This window comes from Ananas comosus, linkage group 23 (assembly GCF_001540865.1).
Source record: "Ananas comosus cultivar F153 linkage group 23, ASM154086v1, whole genome shotgun sequence".
Classification (NCBI taxonomy): Eukaryota; Viridiplantae; Streptophyta; class Magnoliopsida; order Poales; family Bromeliaceae; genus Ananas; species Ananas comosus.
Window position 1 is genome coordinate 6,231,026 of NC_033643.1, and position 27,514 is coordinate 6,258,539.

At 41.9% G+C, this 27,514-nt stretch overlaps 1 protein-coding gene across 1 annotated transcript; it reads left to right on the top strand.

Moving 5' to 3' along the window:
• Positions 404 to 27,020, top strand: LOC109728394. The gene is made up of 3 exons (XM_020258785.1): positions 404 to 893; positions 26,822 to 26,887; positions 26,983 to 27,020. The coding sequence occupies exons 1-3, from the start codon at positions 404 to 406 to the stop codon at positions 27,018 to 27,020; spliced, it is 594 nt and encodes a 197-aa protein (XP_020114374.1).

The following is a 27,514-nucleotide window of genomic DNA, read 5'->3' on the forward strand; positions in this document are numbered from 1 at the left end:
ATAATAAACTCCGACATACTATCCTACCGTAACTTCCTATTTTCAGAAGTTCGGTATCCTACAACATCCCTCGCCGGCGAGTGTTCCTCCGACGACTTCGAGTTCGGTAACACCCGATGTGGCAGCCGAGGAGGTGGAACGAGAGCGCGGTTATGCGGCTCTCACAAAGTTCATGAAGTTCCACCTTCCGACATTTGATGGCGAGGTGATAGATCCTTGGACCGTGGAGACTTGGTGTAACGCCCCCAATAGTCCCACATCGGATGGGATACTGATTCTGATCAGTTTATATAAGGCCTACACGCTAGTAATAATAACTGGGCTTAAGCATTTTGGGCCGGTGGTTTGGGCCCAACGAGTTATTGTTGCAAGCGGGTCGGGTCGTTGCACTTGGTTAGCCACGATGGAGACGTTGTTCAAGGACATCTACACCCGAGAGCAAGACAAAGTGCACTTGGTCCCTCATTGCTTCGACAAGAGGGCTCGAGTGTGGTGGAGGAGGGTGAAGCAGGATCGATCTCCGGACCTTCCCCCGATCCATTGGGCGGAGTTCCGAGGATTGATGTTCGCAGAGTATTTTCCCAACAGTGACAAAAGAAAGATGCAGGAGGATTTCCGGAAGCTCAAGCAGGGCAATCGCACAGTACGGGAGTACGAGCGGGAGTTCACTCATCTCCTGAATTGCGTTCCAGATGTGGCAAAGGCCGAGCAAGACCGGGCGGAATGCTTCGTATGGGGGCTCCTGCCCGATATTTTTCGAATGGTGCATGCTTTCAAGTTCCGCACCTTTGTGGAGGTGTTGGATTGTGCTCTATGGGTCGAGCACGAGAACGCTTGTGTCCGAGAGGAGCGCAAAGCGTTCGAGAAGGACCAGGGGAAGAAACGGCCTGGCGGTGGTTCGGGGGGACAATTTAGTTCCAAGAAGCCCCCGAAGTACCCGAAGAGACAGTCGGAGAGCCAGGGACCAATACGATGTGTAATTTGCAGTGGGGACCATCGCAGGGAACTATAAGCATAGGGCGGGACGGTGCTTCAGGTGTAGTCAAGCGGGGTATATTAGCCGTCAGTGCCCAGAGGGATCGTCGCCTGCCCCGTCTGTTGCATCCGCCCCGGCGACTCCGTGGCAGTTTGGTGGAGTTCCGCCTACTGCCGTACCTGCGGGACGTGCGATGGTGCCGCGTCAGCTTGATGTGACCCGGTCGGCTCCGAGTGGTCAAGTGTTTGCCGCTCAAGCGGAAGGACCTGCTGAGGTCGAGGAGCGTGACGTCGCGGCAGGTATAATTTAGTTAAGGCAATCATACGCTTCTGCATGATGTAGACTTAAGAAATTGCATGCATTTACCTTGTGGTCGTTTGCTACTATTTATACATTAGTGTAGTAGGGACTAAGTGGACGGGTTGGTGCAAATACCTGGGTATGCTTATGTGGTGAGGGTGTAGCGCCTGCTGGAGTAGGTAGAGAGCTAGATGGCCTATGGATAAGAGTGGGACTCGTGATAGAGATGGAATTGGCGGACCGACTCTCAAAGCAATGTGAGTGGTTGATTACGAGAGTTGAACCATGGCATGTAAGGATCTCTTGATAGTCCGGGAGTTTCGGATATTGTTCCGGTAGAACGAACAGTGAAAGCAGGATCACATTGAGAGAGCGATTGGTTAGTGACCAAGTACGGGCACGTGGGCCTAGTAGTACCTCGATTTGAGTTGGGTGAATCGTGCCCGTGTGGCCGGTGTGCATAGGCAGGGTTGCCTGATGCTGGACGTGGTGTGGAACACCATAGAGACGTACGACGCTCGAGTGTAGATACTCGTGGAGTGCGGAGTGGATCAGCCGGGTGAGTGTGTTTGCAGTACCACTTGAGCATTGCTTTGTGTGAAGCCTGCCAGGGATCACTCGTGGGGCCGATGGCTCGCACTAGGTGCTTAGGAGCTGGTAGTGGTACGTGTGGCTCGATAGAGCATGTCGTGTGAGACGACGGTTGCGAGTATTGCTTAAGGACGATCCGTGCCTGGACCATTTGTGGACTGTGGAGCCTAGGGTCATGTGGACAGGCACAGTCGGCTGTGGGTGATAGTGGCCCGGTACCTACGGGTAGGGCAAAGTTTTGGTCAGGACGGTAGTACGAGCTGAGACCCGGGAACGTGGAATGCCACATGTTAGATCATATGATCGATGATGCACTGAGAGTGCGCTTGTGACCCAACCCAAGAAATTATAGGGGTCTGGGGTCATGGTTACTCTTGGTTGGAGTGTGTGCGAATTTTGAAGTGAGAATTTCGCCCGGTTATGATTGGGTCTACGCTTGCGAGCAAGAGACGCTACGTATTGAGACAGGTTTAGGCTGTAGGCCTACTAGGATTGGTGACCAGTGGTCCACCTGTGGAAACCGAAGTGCGAGGTTTAGCCGATAACTCTGTCGAGGAGTATGGCTTGGATTCACGAACGAAGTGTTCGTGTGAGTTCGTTGCATAGGAACGAGTTCTAGTTGGTCGTGGCCTATGGTGTCAAAGGATGTAGTGATCTTGTGAGACATTGAGCTAATGGAAGCCACGTGAGGATTGGAGTTAGTGCTCTCAGGTGAAGTGGAGCTTGTGGATAATGCTCTTTTGAGGATTGAAGTTGGAGATGTGCCGGAGTGTGCCATCTCGTGGTAGAGCAAAGTCCAGTTGGGATTGGAGCACTCGTGATGGGTCGATGCACCAATGATATTGCTTTTAAGCAATGCCGGTGATCCAATCAGAGTGTGTTCCCTGATGGGGTGTGAAATGCAAAGAGGAGTTCTATGCGTGTTGGTTAGTGAGCGGTGTTGGAGCGTGAGGAGTCGTCGAGCATTGACTTGCGCTGCCACCGAGGCTTGCGGAGGTTGTAATGCGTTCGGTGTTGCGCTTAGTAGATGTGAGTGAATCTGGTCTCATATCCTCCGTAGTGGGCCGTCGAACGGTTCCAATGAGTGAAAGGCCACTCTGGAGTGCGAAAGTTCATTGGAACCCTCGATTTCTCAATAAATCGAGTTGAGGTATGAGTTGGGTTTGAAGTGAGTTAGTTTCGAGGACAAAACTCTTTTTAAGGAGGGGGGATGTAAGATGTTGAATCCCCGTCGTAATAAACCACTTTTGGTCAAAGTGACCAAAGCGTGGCGAGAGGGATGCTTGGATATGGTCTATGTGACATTCCAATAATGTTGGAAGGGTTAAAGTTAAACCCCAAGTGAGGTAATCGAGTATTAGCATTGCTCGGCGCGAAGTAGAAGTCGAACAAGTGCTGAACTGCAGTCTGGGCACTTTGTAACCGGTTAAACATTGGGGTGGTACCGGTACCAGGCAGGCATCCGAGAATAGCTGCTCTCGGATTCGAGTATTTTTGGCTGTTAAACCGGTGACACCCTTGGTCTGTACCGATACCAGATGAGCTACCCGAGAAGGCTGCTCTCGGGTTGGCTGCTACATAATCGTTAAACCGGTGACAAGAATCCCGCGTACCGGTACCAAGTGCAGAAAAACTGCAGATTGCAGTAGGTTGCAAATAGCAATTGTTGAGAGGCTTTTATGCAATTGTGACAGCCTATAAAAGGACCCCATCTCTCTCTTTCTTGTTCACAGCTAGGGAAATATCCCCTTTACTCATTTTTCTCCCTTTCTCTCTCTAGAAGCTCTCTCTCAAGGGTGGAGGTTAGAGTAAGGGTTGGTGGAGATTGAAGCTTGAACAGGATTTCATCTTCTTCTTCTTCTTCCCTAGCTTGGAGGAAGAGCTTGGTTAAGGTAAGCTCTTTGAGCAACAATGGTAGATTTTTAGGGTTGATGTTTTATACTCTAGAAATGGTTTTTATGGAACCCTTAGATGCTAAGTAGATGTTTATTGCTCGAATCATGAAGCTACGCGATGGATTCTTGCAATAGTTTCGATCTAGTGTTCTGAAATAGGTTTTGTGAAATAGATATCTAAAGTTGGGATTTATCTCTTTTATACCTAATTGCTAGGTATTCTGACGCGCTGGTAAAGTCGGTTCGACGATCCGTCAAGCCTACGCGAAGATATTGGCGAAAAGAACATTTTCGGCTTTGTTTCTGCCTGGAAGGCCGAGGCGGCGTCTAAAAATCACGAAATCGGATTCGTGGACTCGTGGCATCACCTAAAGGTGGGGGGGTGTCATCCCGAAGCAACTGGGCTTCCTTCTATGTCCGAGTTAGATTATTGATCATGTTTCACATATTGTTCTTATGCATTATAGGATGATTGGTATAGTTGCATTCAATTTCCTTGCATGCGTCCTTAGTAGTGTAGTATTGTGGGCTTGACACATGAATCTAGGGTGCATGAGGATTAGGTCATGTGACATGAGATCCTATAGTGATAAGAAAATGGTGAACTTGAACTTGATGATGAAAACCATCCTATAGTGATAAGAAAATGGTGAACTTGAACTTGATGATGAAAACCAATGACTTGTGAACTAGTGTAGTGGAAACACTTATAACTTGGACGAATGGCATGTAAATTAGTGTGGTTGAGACACTTACAACATAATGATGTAAACGAGTGGCATTGGAACTTAGTGTAAAAGAAACACTTATGACATAACGAACATAGGGAATAGGTGAGTTTCCCTAGTTATGACACATTGCATGAGAACTTAGTGTAGTTGAGACACTATGGCGTTGAACATAGGGATAGGTGGATTCCCGAGTGTTTGTTAACCCTAGTTGACAGGGTATCCTCAGTTGGCGAGGATTGGATCACACTCATATAGTCTGTTTTGAGCTTGGGGTGGTCACTCCACACAAGTAGTGTACTCCGGAGTTGTCACACGAGCGGGGTAGCTCCTCACCGGGTGGGACACGAGCGGGGTAGCTCCTCACCTGTGAGACTTGAGATGTGAGTCGGGGCGAAGAGCGGGGTAGCTCTTCACCTATGGCATTCGAGATGCCAGTCGGGGGGGAGAGCGGGGTAGCTCTTCACCTACGAAATTTGAGATCTGAGTCGGGGCGTAACCTTCGGGTTAACCAAGTGGATTGGGTAATGATCTTATGAGAGATATGCCTTTGAGCATAGTAGATATTGCATTCATGCTTGATGTAGAGATATAGTAGCATGTTAGTTGGATACATTGCTATATTCATTTATTCCTTTGTTTCTCAAGGCATAGTAGCATGTTGCAATTTCTTCATTATGTATCAGTTCATTTTTTAGACATCTATCTATTTATCTATCTATCTGCTTATGCCTACTTAGACCTAGTGGGAAGATCAGTGGAGTTGGCGGCCGAACCCATTGGGAACTATATTTATATAGTTCTCACCCCATTTTGTTGCAGGGCCGAGTTCGAGCGTTCTGGAGGAGGACAGCGGTAAGGGCATAGCACCCTAGTTAGCTAGTAGTGGCTTTCCTTCCGTACTAGAGTACCCTCGTGTACATAGGTGATATGGATGTATACTTGCTCTTGTGTATGCTTGTGAAATTACTCGCTTGCTATATCATGTATGTTGTTAAGTTTTTCCTGGGCAACTTGTTGTGCATGATTTTGTTGTTTTAGCCTTGGGCGGACAAGGGAGGTGATGTCCGTTCGGCGTATGTTCGACGTGCCCGAACCGGCCAAACTAGCGGTCGCGGGGCGTGACAATGAATGGCTGCAATGGTTGCCATGTAGCATCCATATTACTGTCTTATCTAAACCTTCTACTACAAATGAAAAAAAAACTTTCAGAAAACCTTATGAAACCTCGAGGGACGCTGGCTCATCAATCTATAAAGCCCATGTCTGTGCATTGATCCTTTGATTTGATGCATAGTTGATTATTCAATCTATCAACATCACTTATTATCCAAATCAAACTCTTCATAGCAAAATTAAAAATATTGTTTACTAACTTTCCGTTCTCAGGTAGGGGTGTAAACGAGCCGAACACGAGCGAGCTGGGGCTGGCTCGTGTTCGGCTCATTTATAAGACCAAGATCAAACACGAGCTGGCTCATTTAAGTATCGAGCCGAAAAATTCAGCTCGTGTTCGGCTTGTTAATACGAGCGAATACGAGCTGGTCACGAGCTGGCCAACGAACAATAAGTTAAGAAAATTAGATTGAATATATATAAAATAAATTTATAAATCTTATCCATTAGACTTTGATCTAATAGTTGAAACTTTACATATAAATGGTCTTATTATAATAAGCTCGCATTTATATTTTTATTTTGCTAAAAATTAAATAATAAAAATATATATTATGTATAATTATTTATTTATATATAAAAATATAAATTAAATAAATTATATAAATATAAAATATATGTATTCGAGCTGTTATCGAGCCGAACACGAGCGAGCTGACCCCAGCTCGTGTTCGGCTCGTTTATTAAACGAGCTGAAAAATTCAGCTCGTGTTCGGCTCGTTTACTAAACGAACGATTCGATCTCGAGCTGATTTCGAGTCGAACACGAGCTGGCTAGCGAACAGCGAGCTGGATTGCCACCCCTATTCTCAGGTAGTGATTGCTTCGTTTCTTATTCTCTCTACTTTGATTACAAATTGGAGGGTTAAGTGAGTAGATTAAAGCTATCTAAAATAGAGGTTGTAAATGGTTATACTATTTGTACAGAAAACTCTAAAATCCTCATACTTCCTATTATCTATTTTTGGATAGGCAAAAAAGAATTATATATCATTTGTTTAGTAAATAGCAATTAAGTGTGCACGTCTATCAAACACCTTTAAGCATTATTGACTATTACTATAAATATGCCAAAAAATTCAAAACTGAACCATCCTTCATTCATTGTTACACTGTAGGTGTTTCTATCAGATCCTTTGTTGCAAGGAGAGCATGAAGTTAGTCCAGTATAACAACACACACACACACAGAGAGAGACGAACATCAAAAAGTAGAATATGATTAGTTCAAAACCAAATTCAAATTCAATGATAAATGCTGTGAAATCAAATTAGACAACTTAATGTGATTTACAGGTTATATAGCCTGTTTAAAGCCTTAGGACCTCTTTGACCCAGTGAGAGCTTATGCAAAAATGCTATTTCAACAAAATTGATTTAAGAAGCGCTAATAATTTTTCATTAAAATATTTTCAATAGTATCTTATTGTGGCAAAAATATAAGTTTTAAATTTGATATTCTGCTTTACAGTTCAAGTGCTTGTTTTAGCTTTCTATCAAAGTGAAATCTTAAACACATTTTGCTAAGCTCTTCCACCAAAAGCCACTACTTGTCACAGTGAAGAAACTATTCTAGAAGCCAAGAAAAACCTGAACTTTCTGTCTGCAAACTTAATATTCACAAAGCCAGTAGTCTTATCAACATATATCACACTGCAGAGGCCCTCAGCACACAAAGAGACCTTCTGCTAGATCCTTGACAGTGGAGTAAAAAGTATGAAAACAACGAAAAGATCAGTGAGAAAGAAAAATTACAAAAATTAAAAATCAACGCGATGTTTTGTGATCCAAGACAGTTAAAGCATTTTAAAACCAAAATTACTTATATAAAGGTCCTTTACATATCTATAAAAGGAACCACGGAAAATGAATAACCCTATAAAAATAGAAGATACAGAGTTTTGGTCTACCATTTGAAGATAAATAAACTAATAAGATTAAAACAAAATTCAATACATTTTTTTAAATAAAAAAAATGCAGCCAGAAGGAACTCTATATAATATGAAGTTTAAGCATAACAAACTAATAAAAACCCATAAATATAACAAACTTTTCTATTTTATACTATATGACACCAAATATAATATAATAAAAAGGGAAAACTTTAAATACTCCCCTTGTGGTTTCACTCTTTCTCACTTTAGTACGCTGCGGTTTAAAGTGTATCAAGTTAGTACCTTGTGGTTTCGCACTTTCTCACTTTAGTACCCTGTGGTTTAAAGTGTATCAAGTTAGTACCCTGTGGTTTCGCACTTTCTCACTTTAGTACCCTGTGGTTTAAAGTGTATCAAGTTAGTACCTTGTGGTTTCGCACTTTCTCACTTTAGTACTCTATGGTTTTGCACTTTCTCACTTTAGTACCCTGTTGTTTAAAAATCACAGGGTACTAACTTGATACAAAAATAAATCCACAGGGTACTAGCTTGATACAAAAATAAAACCACATAGTACTAACTTGATACACTTTAAACCACAGGGTACTAAAGTGAGAAAGTGCGAAACCACATGGTACTAACTTGATACACTTTAAACCACATGGTAGTAAAATAAAAACGTGCGAAACCATGCGGGGTTTTGAAGTTTTCCCTAATAAAAAGTCATAAATCTCTATTTTTTTGTGAAAAAAAAGAAATCTCATACATCTTGAACTTCAGATCCGTTGATAGGGCCGCGAGGAATTAACGAAGGCTTTTGAGGCCGCTGAGTGAGATCGAGATGCGTGGGCTCAACTTGCTCCATATATTGCGAGGGTGCGAATGTCAAATAAGATCAAATGCATGGTCTCGACTTCCTCCAGAGCTTGGTGGTTGACTGCTATGGTGCGGCCGCTCGTCGACTGAGATCGAGATGGATAGGGAGGAGGGTTCGTAGAAAAGAAGAGAGTGGGAAGGAGAAAATAACAAAGAAGGGGACAGAGAAGGGAAAGTAACTTTTTCTTTTTTTACTTAAGAGTAACGGCGATGCTTCTCTATCTCTCTCTATTCCCTTTCTTGTAGGTTGTGTTTGGAAAGAGGGTAAGTAGAGTATAAATTTGTTTATTCTTATTATTCTACCAAACAAGAAAAAATTTGACAGAAATATTTTATTCCGGTCAAAGAGGGTTATTTCTGTTTTTAATGGAATGACCCGTTAAGTTTATTCTCCTCTATCCCTTGTAATAACCGAGGTTTGACAGTGTAGCTAAACTCTTTGTTGATGATATTTTTGTGTGTAATATAATTACATAAGCACTCATCAAGTTTCAGGAGAAAACGAGTTAGACTGGAGAAGTTACGCGACCTATACTAATCACTTAAAGTGAATAGTAACTCCGATTTTCCGGAGAAGCCAATGAGTGGAGATGGCTTCTGGTGCGTATTGTACTCCGTTCATAGTGATCCAATAGCTCGTTTTCGACGGTTCGCCTATCCTAGACCCAATGGCACTGACGGATTTGGGTTCTGATGCATGATTTTCAAGAAAAAAGGGTTTTATTGGATTTATATATATAGGTGTAGTTTCTGGAGATTGGAGAGTGGTTGGGTTTTGTCGCAAATTAGTGACCAAACCTGACGAAACAAAATTGTAGATTAGATGCCCCAGTTGTGCTGAACGCGCTAGCATGATCCTATCGAAAATCCGACGGACGGATCTCCGGGAATCTCAAAAAGTTCACTGAGGGGTCGAAATTGGCAAAATGGAAATTTCACGAGAAACCCAATATTTTATGTACCGTTTTGCATGATTTTGAACATTGAGATGCTTACGCGCAAGTTACACGCACTGGCAGGGACTGAGCTGTACTCAGCTTTGAGAGACCTTTTTGCAATATGTATACATGCTATATATTGTTGCAACTAGGGTTTCGAGATGAAACCCTAGCTTTTGGACCTCTCCTGTAAGGTACTGGACTTCTAAAATAATGAAGTTACGGTGTACATTTGGTTGGAAAGCCATTTGAATGGTTCCGGTGAAGTTCGGTGAAGTTCGGGAGTATTCGGGCGTTTCGGTGCACGTAGGCCCAAAAACGAAACCCGAAAGGTTATGTTGGACCATGGACTAAATCCGGCATTAGCGTGGATGAGAAGATGATGAAAACATGCTCGAAAACATGTTTGGAGAGTCTCGGTTCGATTTGAAAAGAATCGGAGGTCAAACGAGCGAAAACGGAGAAAAAACGGTGAAAAAGATGAAAATTTGGCTAAGTTCCAAAATGCTGGAATTCTGGACCTACGGGGACCGATTCCTCAAGTCCAAGGACCGGTCCTGTCACGCCCCGCCCCGAATCCAATACCAATTTGGCACGATTCGGGCGCGCCGGACGGACCGCCGAACGGACAGCACCTCTCCTGTCCGCCCAAGGCTAAGCAACCAGATCATGTACAGTTAAGCGCCCAGGGAATGCTTAAATAACATACATGATCGATACGATGCACACAAGTGCACAATAACTAAGAGCAAGAACCACAAGCGAATGTACAAGTGTATAAAGAAAGATAGTCTAACTATCACAATCATTCAACATTTACATCATTTGAATATATTACATTTTCATCTTCCAAAACATCCTCTAGTACACGAGGGTACTCTAATGCATAAAGGAAAAGCTACTAACTAGGCTCACTTAGGGCGCTATGCCCTTGCCGCGGTCCTCGCTCGGCTCGCCTCTGTGTGTACCTGTACCCCAAAACCACATGGGGTGAGAACTATATAAATATAGTTCCCAGTGGGTTCGGCCGCCGACTTCGCCGATCTTCCCACTAGGTCCAAGCAGGCACAAGTAGATAGATAGATAGATAGATAGATGTGAAATTGAAGTGCAACATAGTAAAGTAATATGCAACATTCTACTATGCCTTCAATAACCAATGGAATGAGCTACAACATAGTATATGATCTATGCCTCAATAATCCAATGTATGAACAACTACATAGTATGCAATCTACACATGCTACTATGTCTCAACAGTAAAGAATGCATAGAACTACTACATAGTATGCAATCTACTCAATAACAAGGGTGAGGATCCGCTCACTCACCCAAATCACAATCTAGTCTCAAAGGGGCGGATCCGCTCACTCGCCCGACTCACAACATAGGTATGACAACCCAATCTCGACTCATAGGTGAGGATCAGCTCACTCACCCAACTCTCAATCTACACACAGCGGGGTTCTACACACAACGGGGAGGATCCGCTCACTCGCCCGACTCCCAATTTAAACACAACGGGGAGGATCCGCTCACTCGCCCGACTCACACTCTAAACACAACGGGGAGGATCCGCTCACTCGCCCGACTCTCGACATAGGTACGACAACCCAATCTCAATTCATAGGTGAGGATCAGCTCACTCACCCGACTCACCTGGGGAGGATCAGCTCACTTGCCCAAGACTGTCTGCGGGACCCAAATGGCTATCCCTATCATGTGACGACTCCGGAGTGCACTGCTTGTGTGTAGCGACCACCTACAAGCTCTGAACAGACATGTGAGTATGATCCAATCCTCACAAGAGGATACCCTATCTACCAGGGTTAATGTGCCTCAACTGCACTAATGCCAAATGCATAATGTCTACAACATGACAATCGGAAAAATCTACTATCCCTAGGTTCAAATGCCATAGTGTTCCACTACACTAGATTTGATGCCACTCATTTATGTCATGATGCTATATGTGTCTCAATACACTAAATTGACATGCCACTCGTTCTTGTTATAGTGTCTCTATTACACTAATCCAAATGCTACTAGTTTTCATCATCACGAGTCCAAGTTCATCATCATTCGTGTCACTATAGGATTCTTGTCACATGACCCAATCCTCATGCAACCTAAGTTCAAGTGTCAAGCCCACAATGCTACATTACCATAGGAAATATGCAAGGAAATGGAATGTAATCATCTACTAATCCTATAATGCACAATATCAATATATGAATATGATCAAAATAAAACTTAGACATAAAAGGAAGCCCGGTTGCTTCGGGATGACACCCCCCACCTTTTATCGCTATCACGAGGCTAGGGTTTCGATTTCGTGATTTTTGGAAGCTTTCGCCGCAAGCTGCGGCAATCTGTACCTTAACGGCTTCGTTCTTTAATATCTTCGCGTACGTTCGTCGTATCGCCGAACCGACTTCGCCAACGCGTCAGAAAACCTAACAATTAGGTTTATACATGATCAATTTAGATCAAAACCCCTCACAAGCAAAACCCCTCTTTTGATGCCCTAAGATGCAACTATGCAAGAATTCATCATTTGATCTCTAAATTCGAGCATCAACCATCTATTTAGCATCTAGGAGTTTCACTAAACCCATTTCTAAGGCATACAACTCATTACTTAGCAATCTACCATTGTTGCTATCAAAGCTTACCTCTCAAACCCAAGCTCTCTCCAAGCCAATGGTGAAGAAAAAGAAAGCTTCACCTCTAAGCAAGCTTTTTCTTTTCCAAATCCATCTCCAATTTCTCTCTTTGGTGGAGAAATTGCTAGAGAGAGAGAGATCTTTCTCTTTGGTTGCAAATGTGAGGAAATGAGAGAAAAGGCTCAATCCTTCATATATATATGTATATAGGAAACTTGGCCTCCAAGTTTCATAGGAAACTTGACCTCCAAGTTATCCAAGAATACTATTCACTCCAGGCAGTTCCAAATCTGATATCTTTCGCCGGAACTCCCTAAACATCCGTTTGAGCTCAAATTTGACAGTCATATTCGGTTTTGCTTAACGAGTCCAAAGAAATTTTAATATTTCAGTTTCGACCCCGTTTGGTCACCGAAAGCTCTACCGAACTGAAATCTTTATCAGATAACAGTCGGATTTTATTTTCCACCTTTCGGGTGTCAGAATGATATGAAACTTTAAATATAGCCTCATAAAAATAATCCTGACTTATCCTCCCGTTTTCAGAATTTTCTGACACTGTGCATTTTCTGCTAATTTATCTGCCCCGTTTCGCACAGAAAATTTTAAATCTTCTGTTTTCGCTCCGATTTCAGCACAGGTCATTCCCAACCTATATTTCACTTCTCTAAATCCAATAAAAATAGTATCTCATACTACTTTTATTTATTTCTATTTTTATATTTAAAACCCGGTATATTACATTCCACCGCAACCTCACCGGAATCATTTAAATGTACACCGTAACTTCATTGTTTTAGAAGTCCGGTACCTTACAGGTCCCCTATACAAAAAAATGCCCCGCGAGGGGCAGTACCCTAAATGCAAAGTTAAGGGGCCTAAATGCAATTCTGCATTAGTGGAAGCTACAAGAGGGGTCTAGGGCTTGTTTTCTCCTATTTTCTTCACCCTCTCACCTTAATACACTTCCTCTCTCTCTCTAAACTCCCTTTCTCTTTCTCTAAGGGTGGATCCAAGAGGAGGAATTGGTGGAGAGTGAAGCTTGAAGGAGGAATTTCATATTCTTCTCCTTCTTCCATTGCTTGAGGAGAGCTTATAGAGGTAAGCTCTTTAAGCTTTAATGGCAAGTAGCTAGGGTTTGTTTTGTAAACTCTAGGATTGGTTTTAGTTGAACCCTAGGATGCTAAATAAAGGATTATTGCTAGAATCATGAAGCTATTCGAAGTATTCTTGCAATAGTTGTAGGCTAGGGTTCTAAAATGGGATTTTGTGAAAGATAGGGGTTTGATCTAATTTGAACCCATACAAACCTAATTGCTAGGTATTCTGACGCGTTGGCGAAGTCGGTTCGGCGATCCGTCAAGCTGGTGCAAAGATATTGAGGAAAAGGACCTTCCGGCATTCGTTTCTGCCTGGAGGGCCGAGGTGGCGTCCATAAATCGCGAGATCGGATTCCGAGTGTCATAGCATGAAACCGAAGACCTTTAATTTCCAGATCGCAGATCGGAGGTCGTTCGGTGGTCGCGCGTGAATTGGGTCGAGTCGAGCGGCTTGTGCCGCGGGAGACCGATTGCAAGTGACTATGAGCAATCGGAACGCGATAACAGGTGGGTTGTGCTTACCGAAGCAACTAGGTCGCCTGCATGTCGAAGAGAAATGTGCTTTCTTGTTGATGCATATATATGTGTAATAGTAGTTGATTGCATAGGTGAATGCTTAGGGTGAATACATGAGATACTATGTAATAGCTACCTTGGATGAATATATATGCATGTTAGCATGATTCGAATAGGTGCATGATGGCATCATGAATGTGTTAAGGCATGTAAATAGAATATGCATGATGATGTTGTAGATGTGTTAGAGCATATGAATATATGTATGCTAGTTGATAATTGCATGTTGTGTATTGAAAGTACATGCTAGATGATATTGCGTATGGACATGTTAATCTACATGCTAGAAGAGGCTAAGTATAGTATGCATGTTGATAATGTGGATAATTATAGAAACTCGATGTGGACAATTAGGTGTCGAATAGATCGAGTGGCATTAAACCTTGTGTTAAAGAACATAGGTGGCATGTGAACCTAGTGTCGTGAACCTAGGATGGATAAGAATGTTATACAAACCTAGTGTTATTAAAACATAGGTCGGATGTGAACCTAGGGTTGTTGAACCTAGAGTTAGTTAAACCTAGGTTATGTGATAAAGGTGTTGAACCTATTGCTGATTAAACCTAGGTGAGTGGCATTTGAACATAGTGAAAAGAAACACTTATGGCATTGGGCATAGGGAATAGGTGAGTTTCCCTCGTTGTGGCTTATTGCATGAGAATTTAGTGTAGTTGACATTACGGCATTGAACATAGGGATAGGTGGATTTCCCTAGCTATGATTCGGGTAAGAGAACCTAAAGTGTGGTTGTTGTTGTTAACCCTAGATGGTAGGGTATCCTCAATTAACGAGGATTGGATCGAGCTCACATAGTCTGTTCAAAGCTTGGGGTGGTCGCTCTACACAAGCAGTGCACTCCGGAGTTGTCAGACTACAGGGATAGCCTTTTTGGGTACCAAGGGATAGCCTTTTTGGGTCTCACAGACGGTCTTGGGTGAGTGAGTAGATTCTCACCTTGAGTGAGCGGTTCCTCACCTACGAGACGTGATTGTGAGTCGGGTGAGTGAGTAGATTCTCACCTTGAGTGAGCGATTCCTCACCTGTGAGATTGAGATTGAGTTGTGGCACCTATGTTGTGGGTATCAGGATAGCCTTTTTGGGTCCTGAGGGATAGCCTTTTTGGGTCCCCCTTCAAGATATGATTGTGAGTCGGGTGAGTGAGTAGATTCTCACCTTGAGTGAGCGGTTCCTCACCTGTGAGATTGAGATTAGAGGCGGGGCGAAGAGCGGGGTAGCTCTCCCCCTTTGGCATTGAGACTTGAGTCGGGCAAGAGCGAGGTAGCTCTTTTACTATGACCTTTGAGTTATGAGTTGGGTGAGACAAGGGCGGGGTAGCTCTTCACCTACAGGATTCGAGATCTTCGGCGGGTTAGCCCAGGTGGATTGGGTAATGACATGAATAGCATAGTGGATTGGCATTCATACCATGATTAGACATAGTATAAGTTGAGTGGATTTAAAGCCGAGGTGTATGTGAGGGTTCCTTCACCTCGAGCCAGTCAGAGTGCGGTACTCCGCAGTTGATTGACTCGGGGCAGAGTCGGGTAGCTAGCTTAAATAAGGTAGAGGAAACCTTAGAGGCTAGTGATAAATGAAACGGATCTAGGGTAATAGAAACCTTAGAGGTTAGTTGGATGCGAACTAGATAGCGAGATAGAAGTAGAATCGGGTGATCTACTTGTGATGTTGCATTATCACATGATTTGCATATAGCATGGCATTATTGCATTTGTGAGGCAAAAGCACGGTATTGTTAGCTGCATAATTTAGATATCGTATCTATCTATTTATTAACTAACCTGCAGTTTGCCTCCTTCGGACCTATTGGTTGAGTTTTTTCCTTGGGTGGCCGTACCCACTGCAAACCATGGAGTTGGTTTTCACCCCACATTGCTTTGGGGTGTTACAGGTTCGCACGTGAACGGCGCGGCGGCGCAAGGCAAGGGCGTAGCTTCGTAGATAGCGCCCTACCCCAAAGACCAGAGATAGCAGTGCCCCGTCGACATAGCTTAGGGGTATAGGAAAGGAAAAGAACACAATTATATCAAGTTGTATTAAATGATGTAATAACTCAGATTGCATTTGGATGAAAAAGAATTATAATTGGGATGTAAAAGTTGAATGTAAGCTGGTGAATGCTTGTAATAGTTTAGCTGTTTATGTTTTTGATACTTCCTTATGCAATCTCTGCTTGAATACTGTTCCTGGTTGGAACCTTTGTATTATATTGATTGCGACGCCTTGGACGTGTATAGGGGAGACTCTGTCCGTGGTACAGGAAAAACCCTGTCCGTTCGGCGGTCTGTCGGCGCGCCCGAACCCAACCAAATAGGCGGGGCTCGGGGCTGTCCGGTACCCCGCAGCAACCCGAGAACAGCAGCTCTCGGGTTTGGGATAATTACCAGGGGCGTATCGGTGACACCATCCCGCGTACCAGTACACAGTGCTGCGAACAGCAGGTTGAGTCTGCTGCAAATAAAAATAGTTTGAGGGTTTATTTGCTATTGTGGCAGCCTATAAAAATACCACAACCTCTCCTCTTTTGTTCACAGTAGTGAACACCTTCTCCTTTTTCATTTTTCTCCTTCTCTCTCTCTAGGAGCTTTTGGAGGAGTTTGAAGGAGGATTTGAAGGTAGATTTGGTGGAGAAGAAGGCAAGGAAGTGAAGTAACTTCTTTTTCTTCTCCTTTGGCTCAAGAAAAGGAAGCTTCTTGAGGTAAGCTTCATGAGCACTCATGGTAGATTTCTAGGGTTTGGTTCAAATGACCTAGAAATGATTTTTGTTGGATCTCTTGATGATTTTAAGCTTATTTTTGCTTATCTCCAAGATCCACGTGGTATATGTTGCTATAGTGCAATGTCAGGGCACCAAAATTGGGGCTTTTGCCATAGGTTGGTTTAAATATAAATTGACCTTGTAGAAACCTAATTGAAGATATTTCTGACACGTTGGGAGACTCGGTTTGAAGATCCGACGAGTCTACGTGGAGGAATTGGAGAAAAAGTCTAATTTGGCTTCGTTTTGCCGCAGGCGAGAGAATAGGCGGCTAAAAATCACGAAAATCAAACCGTAGCACCTTAGCAACCCTACGAGGTGGGTGGTGCTTTCCGAAATTCTCAATTTCCTTTTATGTCTAAAATGTCATTTCTTGAGCATATGTGTATATTGAGCTTCATGCATTGTAGGGTGATTGAAAGCTTGTTGTTGTATGCTTTGAGTACAAATCCATATGAGATGATTGTAAACTATTGAGAACTTGTAAAATCCTATGTATGCATGAATGATGATAAGAATCTAGAAAAGGCAAAGAATCTAGTGACATTGAGAACAAATGACATTATCACATCAATAGTAGAGTGGCATCAATGAGTTTTGAATGCTAGTGTACAAGTATGGCATTACTGAGTATAAAGAATGCGAGCAAATGGCATATGTGACATAGCATCCTTATAGTTAAGGATTGGATCATACTCACCTATAAGTCTTGGCTTGAGGGCGGTCACACTCCCTCGAGCGATGAGTTCCGGAGTAGTCATCACTGGGTCGTAGCGAGTATCTCCTCAGAGGACGGTCCCGTCGGGTTGTAGCGAGTATCTCCTCGATAGTAGGAATTTGAGTTGGTGAATCGTTTTAGGCGAAATCTACGGGTTAGCCGAGAGAATTGGGTAATGGACAATGAGATCTTGCATTCATCATGAGTATTCTATTTGAGCATCTTAATTGATTATATCTTATTCAGGCATATTAGTTGCATTTGTTTAGTTGGTTACTATCTATCGTTTATTCTTCTATTATGTCTGATTTAAACCTAGTGGGAAAGTCGGCGAGGTCGGCGGCCGAACCTACTGGAAACTTTGTTGTAGTTCTCACCCCACTATTTTCCACAGAGCCTGGACCGAGTGAGCCGGCCGACGATCGCGGTAAAGGTATCGCCCCATAGACAATGGCTACCCGAGATGGTTTTATACATGTCTAGTTCATACCCTTTATATATCATCTTTTGCATTTGATGATCACAAATGTTTAAATGTAAAAGCTTATTTTGGAGGTCATGTGATTTATAAAGAGAAGAAATGATGGAAAAGAATGTAAACGTGAATGTTGAATGCATGTATGTGATTAAAAGTTAATGATTGTATTTGTATATTGTTTAGTTTAGTACTTTCACTTTTGGCTACTGCTTGCCCTTGTGCAAGTCATGTATGTTATGTTTCTGCTTGTGCAAACCTTATACTTGATTTGTACTTGTGTTGAGCCTTGGGCGGACAAGGGAGGTGATGTCCGTTCGGCGTCTGTTCGACGTGCCCGAACCGACCAAATGGCCGGTCCCGGGGCGTGACATCGCCACTGCTTGTACGCATTTCACGAACACCAGCGATCTGATCCACCGCAAGAGGGTGTTCTTTTCCGGAAAAGTGGTTGGGAGCATAGTTAGTAAATTCGGATTCGGCAAAAATTCGGTATGGGTATAATTCGGATAAAATTCGTCTTCTAATTTTTAAACTTATTAAAAAATACGGCTAAAAAATAGATTCGCCAATTATTCGGATACGTGATTTATACGGATATTATACGTTCGCCAATTAAAAATTTGGGATAAAAAATTCGGCTATTAAATTAAGTTTTTTTTCTCTCAAAATTTATGCTATTAGCATAAATACTCATATTTCTTAAGAATATAAGAATAAAGAGTTACAAAATTAAGCTAATTAAGTAAAAAAAATAGCAAACTATATTATACCCCAAAATAAATAAATAATTAAATATAAAACATAGTTGGAAACTACATAGCTGGAAACTAAATAAAACATATAAAACATAGAAGGTTCACATACAAGCATAGTGGAAAACTAAATACATAGAAGGTTCACATAGAAGGTTTAGTATATAGAAGGTTCACATAGTTGGANTTATGCCTCAAAATAAATAAATAATTAAGTAAATACAAGATAGTTGGAAACTACATAGCTGGAAACTAAATAAAACATATAAAACATAGATGGTTCACATACAAGCATAGTGGGAAACTAAATATATAGAAGGTTCACATAGTTGGAAACTACATAGAAGGTTCATTACATAGAAGGTTCACATAAAGCATAGTTGAAAACAAAATACAAGATAAAACTTGCACTTTGCATAGTGCATACTAGCATATCTAAAGTCTAAACAGTAAACAAATAAAAAATATATAAAGCTCACAATTCCACATATAAGCATATATAAAAGCTTGAATAAATATAAAGCATACAAGCATAGAAAGTTTTAGTAATTATAATTAGCGAACTCCGACTCTTGATTTAACCACAAAAGGTCGAGGTTAGTTAATGAATTGTAAGGGAAGTAAATTCTCGAAATCCGAGGATTAGACTTCGTCTAAAATCGACTAATTGTCGAGGGTGTAAGCTTCGGAAAGTCCGAAGATGATTAAAATGCGTAAAGTGCATTAAGGAAGAGTCCGCGAGAGCAGCAGTGCAAAATCTGCACTGGAGCAGAATTGCTCTTCGGGACCGGTCCCTGGCAGGGAGGGACCAGTCCCATCAGGCTGAGCTGGCGGGGATCCTTGATGCAACCGATCTCTGGCAGGTAGGGACCGGTCCCCGAATGTTAACCCAACGAGAAAGGTCGAAATTTGGCTAAGTCCCGAAAATCCAACTCTCGGGAACCGGTCTCTCGGACAAGGACCGGTCTCCCGGGGACCGGTCTCTCAGGCAGGGACCGGTTCCCGAACGCAAAATCCCCTCTGCCCGAATGGGAGGCTCTCGGGGACCGGTCTCCCGGAGCTAGGACCGGTCCCTCGCTGCGAAATCAGCCCAGTGAAAGCTGTTTAATAGATGGAAAGTTGAGGGGCTTATTTGCAAAATAGCTTATATGAGAGGCTGAGGGACCACTCTTCTCTCCCATCCCTCTCATTTGCTCTCTCCCTCTCACACTCTTTCCTTCTCTCTCTCTTGAACGAAGGAAAAGAAGGAGAGGACTAAGGAGAGGAAGAAGAAGAAGGAAAAGAAGGGAAACAGGAAGGAGAAAACTAAGAAGAAGAAGAAGATCGTCTTCTTCTCTCTTTCCCTCAAGCTTGGAACTTTGTGTAGAGGTAAGCTCTAAACCCTCTAATGGTATTTCTAGGGTTTGGGGTTTTTATTGTTTAGAGATGGTTCGAATGGAACCTATTGAGGTTAAGGAGATGGCTCGAGCTCGAAATGGAAGCTCGCACCACGGATTTCCCTATCGTTGCTAACCTAGGGCACGGATTTGGGATTTTTGGAAATGTAAGGTTTTGATCTATTTTAATAGGTCATTAACCTAATTGCTGAGTCTTCGAACGCGTAGGCAAAGACGATTCGTCGATCCGAGGAGCGAGTGCGAAGATATCGCCGAAACTGATACTTGAGGGTTCGCTTTGCCCCGAGGAGTTGAAGCGACGTACAAGGATCGCGACGTCGAGTTTGCTACTTACGCGGCACTACCAAAAGGTGGGGGAGTGCCATCCCGAAGCAGTCGAACTGCTTTCTATGTCTAAGTTATTATGTTGATCAATTGCATATTGAACATGTGCCATATAGGGAACTAAGTTATTAATATCTATATTTGCATGCTAGTGTTAATGTGGCTTAGTTGATATAGCACTAGAACTAGTATGCATGAGCTGAATATGAGATGGTTAACCCTATATGTGTTGGATGTACATGTAGCTATGAACACCTAGTGCAGTGTGGACTAGAGTATTGAGAACTTATCAAAAGAATGAGTGGCATCTAGTTAACGATGAACACAAACGGGTGACATCTAGTTGACATTGAACATGAGAACCCTAGTGTAGTCAAAACACTATGAGCTTGGGTATTGGAATGCTTGATTCTATGATGAGACCAACTCTAGTTGGTAGGACCAGTTCGTGAGTTCAGATTATACTCACATAGCCTGTCTGCGCTTGTCGGGGTCGCTCCCCACAGGCTATGCACTCCAGAGTATTTGTCACTCGAGGGGCAGTCGCCATGTGCTGCCTGGACAGTCAGTGTATCTGTCCGCAGGCGGTCTCGGAGAATAGTTCAGCAAGGCTTTTCCCTATGAGACTTATAAACGTGAGATTGTGTTGCCTGATTGATCGAATGATTGGGTAAAGTAATGAGCAACCCTTATTGTTGAGCATAGTAGTATGGTACCTACGAATTCAGTATGAATGACATGCATGCATGATTTCAGAGTGAGGCATAGTTAGATGCTCATACCTATACTTGCTTATTCCTCGTTAATGCTTTCAATTCCATATATCTATCTATCTGCATATCTATCTGTGCCTGCTTGGACCTAGTGGGAAGATCGGCGGAGTCGGCCGTCGAACCCACTGGGAACTATTCGTAGTTCTCATCCCACTTTGTTGCAGGTCCGAGTTCGAGTAGCCCCGGTGAGGATCGCGGCAAGGGCATAGCGCCCTAGTAGTTTATGTACATAGCTAGCTTTACTTCCTTTTGCATTAGCTCTACCCTGTACTTATGTTTGAGAGTAGATGATGTATAGAGTGAGGATTTGGGAGTGCTTGTACATGTGTTTTGGAAGATTGTAAGGATGAAATAATTGTATAAAGTTAAATAAGTTTAATGGTTAAGTATCTCTCTTTTATCACTTGTATGCTTTACTTGTGTTGCTTGCTCTTGGTTGATAAGCACTGTTTGTGCTTCGTCGTCATTGTTAGATCATGTATGTAATCAAGTGTAATTCCTGGGAACTTGTGTACATGATCTCGTCGTTGAGGCCTTGGGCGGACAGGGGAGTTGATGTCCGTTCGGCAGTCCGTTCACCGCGCCCGAACCGGACCAAATCGGTAGCGGACTCGGGGCGGGGGCGTGACATGAATTTTCTTCAATTTCTTTACCGTCGTCTCCATCTCCACCTTTTCCATTATCTATATACTCCGAAAGTTCATGAAGTTTTTCTAAATCGATAGGCTCCAAATCTTGTGATTCCAAAGTGGACCACTTTTTCATTGCTAATGTATTCATTCTAGTATAAACAAGATTATCTAACATTTCCGAAGATAATCTATTTTTTTTCTTTGTTTGTGCTGCTTCATAGGCACTCCAATTTCTCTCACAAGATGAAGAACTACATGGTTGGCATAACTTCGGTGAGCACAACCCATCTCAAATCCCTTTCCGATTGCTTGTAGTCACTTGCAATCTGCCTCCCGCGGCACACGCTACCCGGTTCGGCTCGAATCCGCAATCGATCACCGAACGCCCACTAATCCGCGACCTAGGGTCATCAACGGCTCGTCTCTAACCTTCAATTAGAGAACAATAGGTTTAATTAGATCAAAACCTATCATTTGCCCAAACCCCATTTCTAGCCTTAGCATGAAATTAACCTCCAAATATTCCAAAATTAAATGGAGCGACATGCTAGAAACACTCTAGAGACTACTAGAACACTAAACATTAAGAATTAAACCAAATCCTAAACACTTACTAATATTGCAAATGTCGAGTCGAAAGCACGCCGCTCAACTGGGCGCACGAAGACTCGAACCGTCGCTCCCAACGCGTTCCCAAGCTCGCTCTTCGCCAACGCCGCGAATTTGAGAGAGATCTAGAGAGATAAGAGAGATATTTAGAGAGAGAAAGGGAGGGTTTCTCTCTCCTCCATTCCATACGTGTGGGTGTGTGTTGTGGAGTGTGCTGGCTGTGAAGAAGAAGAATAAAGGGGAAGAATACCCCTTTTACAAGGCAACCCCTCACATAAACAAAATTCTCAGTTTAGCAGCTTAGAATCTGATACTTTTCGTCGGAGCCCTTCTAAATGTCTGTTTGCGCTCAAATTTGACAGTCAGGCTCGGTTTAAGCTAACAAGAAAGAAAATATCTTAACTTTCTAGTTTGGACCATTTTTGGTCACCGAAAGCTCTGCGAACTAAAATCTCTAGCAGATAGCAGTTCGATTTTATTTTTCACTTTCCAGGTGTCGGAATAATATGAAACTTTAAATCTAGCCTCATAAAAATAATCCCGACATATTTTCAGATTTTCATAATTTTCTGACATTGTGAATTTTCTGCTAAAATATCAGCCCCGTTTCTTACAGAAAATTATAAATCTCCTGTTTTTATTCCGATTTCAGCATAAGTCATTTTTGACTTATACTTTATTTCCTTAAGTCCAATAAAAATAGTATCTTACACTATTTTTATTTATACTTATTTTTATATTAAAATTCGGTATATTACACCCCTATAATAGGATTTTTTTTTCCTGAGGTTTATTAGGGGCAGAGGTAAATAATAATAGATTATTTTATTTATTTTAAAAAAAGGAAAAGGCTCTTGGTTCAAGAGCCTTGTAACTAACACCCATTTACTCTTTGCCTAACCATTTTTTCTTCAACTTCGTCTCTTTACTAGAGCTTTCTTCTTCCTCCTCAACCTTCCTCTTCAACCTCCTTCTTTACTCCATCCTCTCACCTAATGCCACCTCTCTTTTCTAGTCATCTTCTTCCACACCACCGATTTTATTCTATTTCATATTAACTCCATATTCGACCTACCCTTCATCTTTATTTGAAATCTATTATTTACTGCGAGGGATTTTTCTCAACTTGTCGCCCTTTCTCATTAATAGTTTGGCGATATGCGGTTCCCTGTGCAGATCTTCAATAAATTGAGGTGATCTCCCTCGGGTGCAAATTATAAAGTTATATCCTCCTTGGGTGATGTTGCTGCGCATTGTCAAGTCGCCTCTCAGAGGCTTCGTTTTTTTCTTTTCTCCAAATTCTCCATTAGAGAGTTTAGATTTCCAACTGCCTCTCCTTCTCAAGAACAATTGGCTGCAACTTAGTTCCTTGTAATTAATTGAGGTGAGTGCTTCAGTTGCAAGTTATTAAATCTCCAAATATTGCATTTGCATCGACTTGCCAAGTCCCCTCTATTATTATTATTTAGCTCCTTCCACCTAATACAAGTTGTCTTCTTCCCTTTATATATATGTCTTTGTGTTGAGATGCAAACTCTTCTCGAGAACTATTGAGGCTTGAGTAACACTTAACCATCTTGACTACGATCCAAATATACTATTATCCGCCCTCTTCAAGCCTGCAGAGGTGAGCTTCTCAAATCCCTTTTGGGTTTAAGTTATTACCTTTACTCGATTACTGGTGTATATGGCTCCCGATATGGATTCCGATGTAATTAACATATTAGCAATGATGTATGGTGGAATCGGATGTTTTGTGGCTTGGAAGCATGGCACTAGACCAATGCTACCGCCGATTCAATTCAGATGATGATTCAGACATGCTGACCTTATTGTTGTTTATTTTACTTAATGATAAGTAAGACTGAATGAATTGTTGCCATTAAATCTATATCTTCTTAAAATTGCTATATCATAGTCCCTTATAAATATCTGAAATTTCAAGTTTGAACTATCTATTGATAATCATTAACTTGAATGAAATGAACATTGCGAATTTGTGAAATGGTGGCGCTTATTTTGTTCAGTTGATGGTTGCCTCAGTTGTATTTAGTTACAGTATGCCTTCTATTTTATAAATTAGGCGGTGATGCATGAGGAAGAGGCAAGAATTTCATGGTTTGGGTGGTAAGCTATTAATAGCATTGCAGCCACCATGAAATCATTATTACCATCTTTTCCCTGAGCCATATTGATATAATATAGTATATACTTTATGACAACTTCTTAATTTCTTCTTCCATGCATATGTGTCCCCTTCAGATGGTCGTGCAAAACAGACCGCAAATTGTGAAGTAAGGAAAAATTATAACATCATTGAAATCGCATCAACCGAAAGCCAAAGCAACAAAAGTCACGATCATGAAACATCCAAAACTAGAGTACGATATGGAAATTGGACAGAGGTCATGAGTTCTGCTATACTGAACTTGATGACTGAAGAACATGTTCTCGATAATTTTGTAAATGGAAGTTCCACTTCATTGGCTTGGACAAGAATTGTTCATGACTTTAATGCGCGAACTAAAGTGAATTTTGCCAAAAGCCATCTTCAAAATCGTTTGAAAGTATTGAAGTGGCAATTCATTATATACCAAACATTGGCTAACAAGAGTGGATGGGGATGGGATTACGATCGTAACATTCTGATAGCCAGAGATCCGAGTGATTGGGATGCGGTGGTAGCGGTGTGTTATTTAACCATTCTATTAAATTAATTTTTAAACAATATGATAATAATATTGTGACATGACCATTGTGGCATACTTTTTTGGCAGGAAAACCCAACTTATTCGAGGCGTAAGGACAAACCCTTCCCTGCATATCAAGACATTGCTTTTCTATCTAGAAAAACCACTGCCCAGTGAGGATGTTCGCAACACATCCTCATCTTCTCTGGGTACAAACGCAATACTACAACAAATTACAAATTCTATAGCAGGCCCTTCTGGCTTTGGCCAATCATCTGCGGCTCAACTTTATTGTTGTCTCCGGCGAATGAAGAAAGGCCTAATAATCCAACTTTCTATTCCCCTACTCCAACTCCAATGAAAAGTGAAAAATTTGAACAGTAGCCACACTTCAGTCCATACTTCTTCTGGTAAGAGACGACGTTTGTCACCTCCTTCAAGTAGTACACCAACATCAATCCATAAGGGAAGACTTGAGTGCACCTTTGATGCCATCCAAGAGCTGGCCAATCTCGGCAAGAAGCGATTGAACATCGTCGAGCAAATGCTACAGCGTGAGCTCGACGCACGTCCAAAGGTGCACTCTATAGAGGAGTGTATGGTAAGATTGTATGATATTCTAAATCTGTCCCTAGAAGCTATCCTCTCTACATGCGAAGCATTCAAAGATAACCTCAACAGATCGATCTTTATGTCACTGAGTGGCGATATTCTTTATATGTGAATCAATCGTCAAATGGTCATGCAAAGGGCAGTCGTTGGCCATAAATCTGGTGCACCTTCCTTCCGTCCTAACTAGATAAAAAACTTTCCTACTCTACTATTAGTTTTTGGTCACCTTGCATAGAAACTTAATATATCTTGGATGCATCGTATGGTTAGTTGATGAACAACTCGACATTTTTTGGTTTGTTGTCGGCCATAGTGTAACAAATAGAGTGCTCGCTTGAAATGTTTCAGCACTCAGGGGAGACTATAGATATTTTAATAATATTTTGCATGGTGTGGTTGAACTTCAACATGATTATATAACTGCCAAGTGGTAATGCTAGGATACACCCCAAAATTAGGGATAACCCATTATTTCCCTTCAAGGTGATATTAGTTATGTTATATTTGGTTTAGATTTGTAGTTATCTAAATTGAGGATAAATCCTAATCTAATTGGGATTAGATATTATTTAGATTTAATTTGGCATATATGGATTATGAGTCGGAATCTAATTTCTAATTGAATTAGGATTAGACTCTATTTAGGAGACATGTATTATAAATATATGCTACGGCCAAATTAATCGCCGCGACCAAATTAAGATGCCACATACTAATTAAGCCAAGCAATGTATGTTCCGGACGATCAAGAAGCCGCCGCGACAAATTAGAAGTGGTCATGCACTAATTAATTAAGCCTCTTGGAGGGTGCGTACGGCTGTTGCGGAGAGAACCAAGAAGGAGCCGTACTAATTAGTGCTAATTTTGTGGTCCGTACGGATTGGTGAGAGAGCAGCCTCGTTTTTCCGGAGTTGCTTGTTGCGGCATTTCGGATCTAATCAAGTTTTGATCTTTGAGAGATTTTCTTTGTACTCCGCCTTTTCGACATTAATAAATTATTTGCTCCGTCTTCGCCCATGGACGTAGGCCGTTGGCCGAACCATGTAAATATCGGTGTGTTCTTTCCTTATCTTTTCTTTTCTTGCATTAAATTATTTTCTGGATCTATTTTTCGCCGTTCCGATTTTAACAAGTTATAATACTACATTTTTTTTTATTTAAGTTATAAATTTCTCACCTTTGTTGATATTTCTTTTATTACTTGTAGAATGCAATTGGCGCTATAGATGGGACGGATATACCAGTGGTTGTAAGAAAGAGCAAGCAACCATGATATCATTGTCGCAAAGAATACACATCACAGAACATGATGATCTCATGCTCGTTTGATCATCAGTTCTTGTTCGTATGCACCGGATGGGCAGGATCTGCAGCTGATATGAGGGTGCTGCATTGGTGTTGTGAGAGCGGCGGTTTTATGGTTTCTGAAGGTAATGCTATTTTAAAATTCTATTCTTTCTTATATAATAGCATGAATTAACAATCGGCAGTTCTTGTATAGGAAAATTCTATTTGGTCAATTCAGGTTATGCAAAATACCAATCGATTCCCTGCGCCATTTAGAGGGAGCGATATCACTTGAGCAATTTGATGGTAATATAAGAGCGCGCACACATCGAGGACTGCGAGATCTATACAATCACAGGCACGCGCAACTTAGAAATATTGTTGAGAATGCCTTCGAGATTTTGAAGAAGCGATTCAAGGTGCTCCGCCAAGCGACTCCATTTCCATACAAGGTGCAATGCCACATAGCTTTAGAATGTTGTATTATTCATAACTTTATTAAACGACATCAGGGAAGTGATATATACTTCAACATGCAAATGGAGCCGACACCCCTTGAAGAGCAGCAGGGGATATCCTACACATCTCGTTGGAATAGATGAGTCACGATGAGGCTTCACTCTTCGCACTGTGATTATAGAGCAGTTATGGAGTAATTGGTAGGATAGTTTTCGTCACTATGTAATAAAAACTCTTGCATTTACAACTTGGTGTATTGGAGGCTAAAATCTGTTAGGTTATGAGGGAACCCTCGGATCTATCTAGATACT

Coding starts and splice junctions, on each gene's coding strand:
- LOC109728394 (XM_020258785.1), top strand. CDS start 404: ATGGAGACGTTGTTCAAGGACATCTACACCCGAGAGCAAGACAAAGTG. Junction 894..26,821: donor GGGGAAGAAACGGCCTGGCG/GTGGTTCGGGGG, acceptor CCGGATGGGCAG/GATCTGCAGCTGATATGAGG. Junction 26,888..26,982: donor CGGTTTTATGGTTTCTGAAG/GTAATGCTATTT, acceptor TGGTCAATTCAG/GTTATGCAAAATACCAATCG.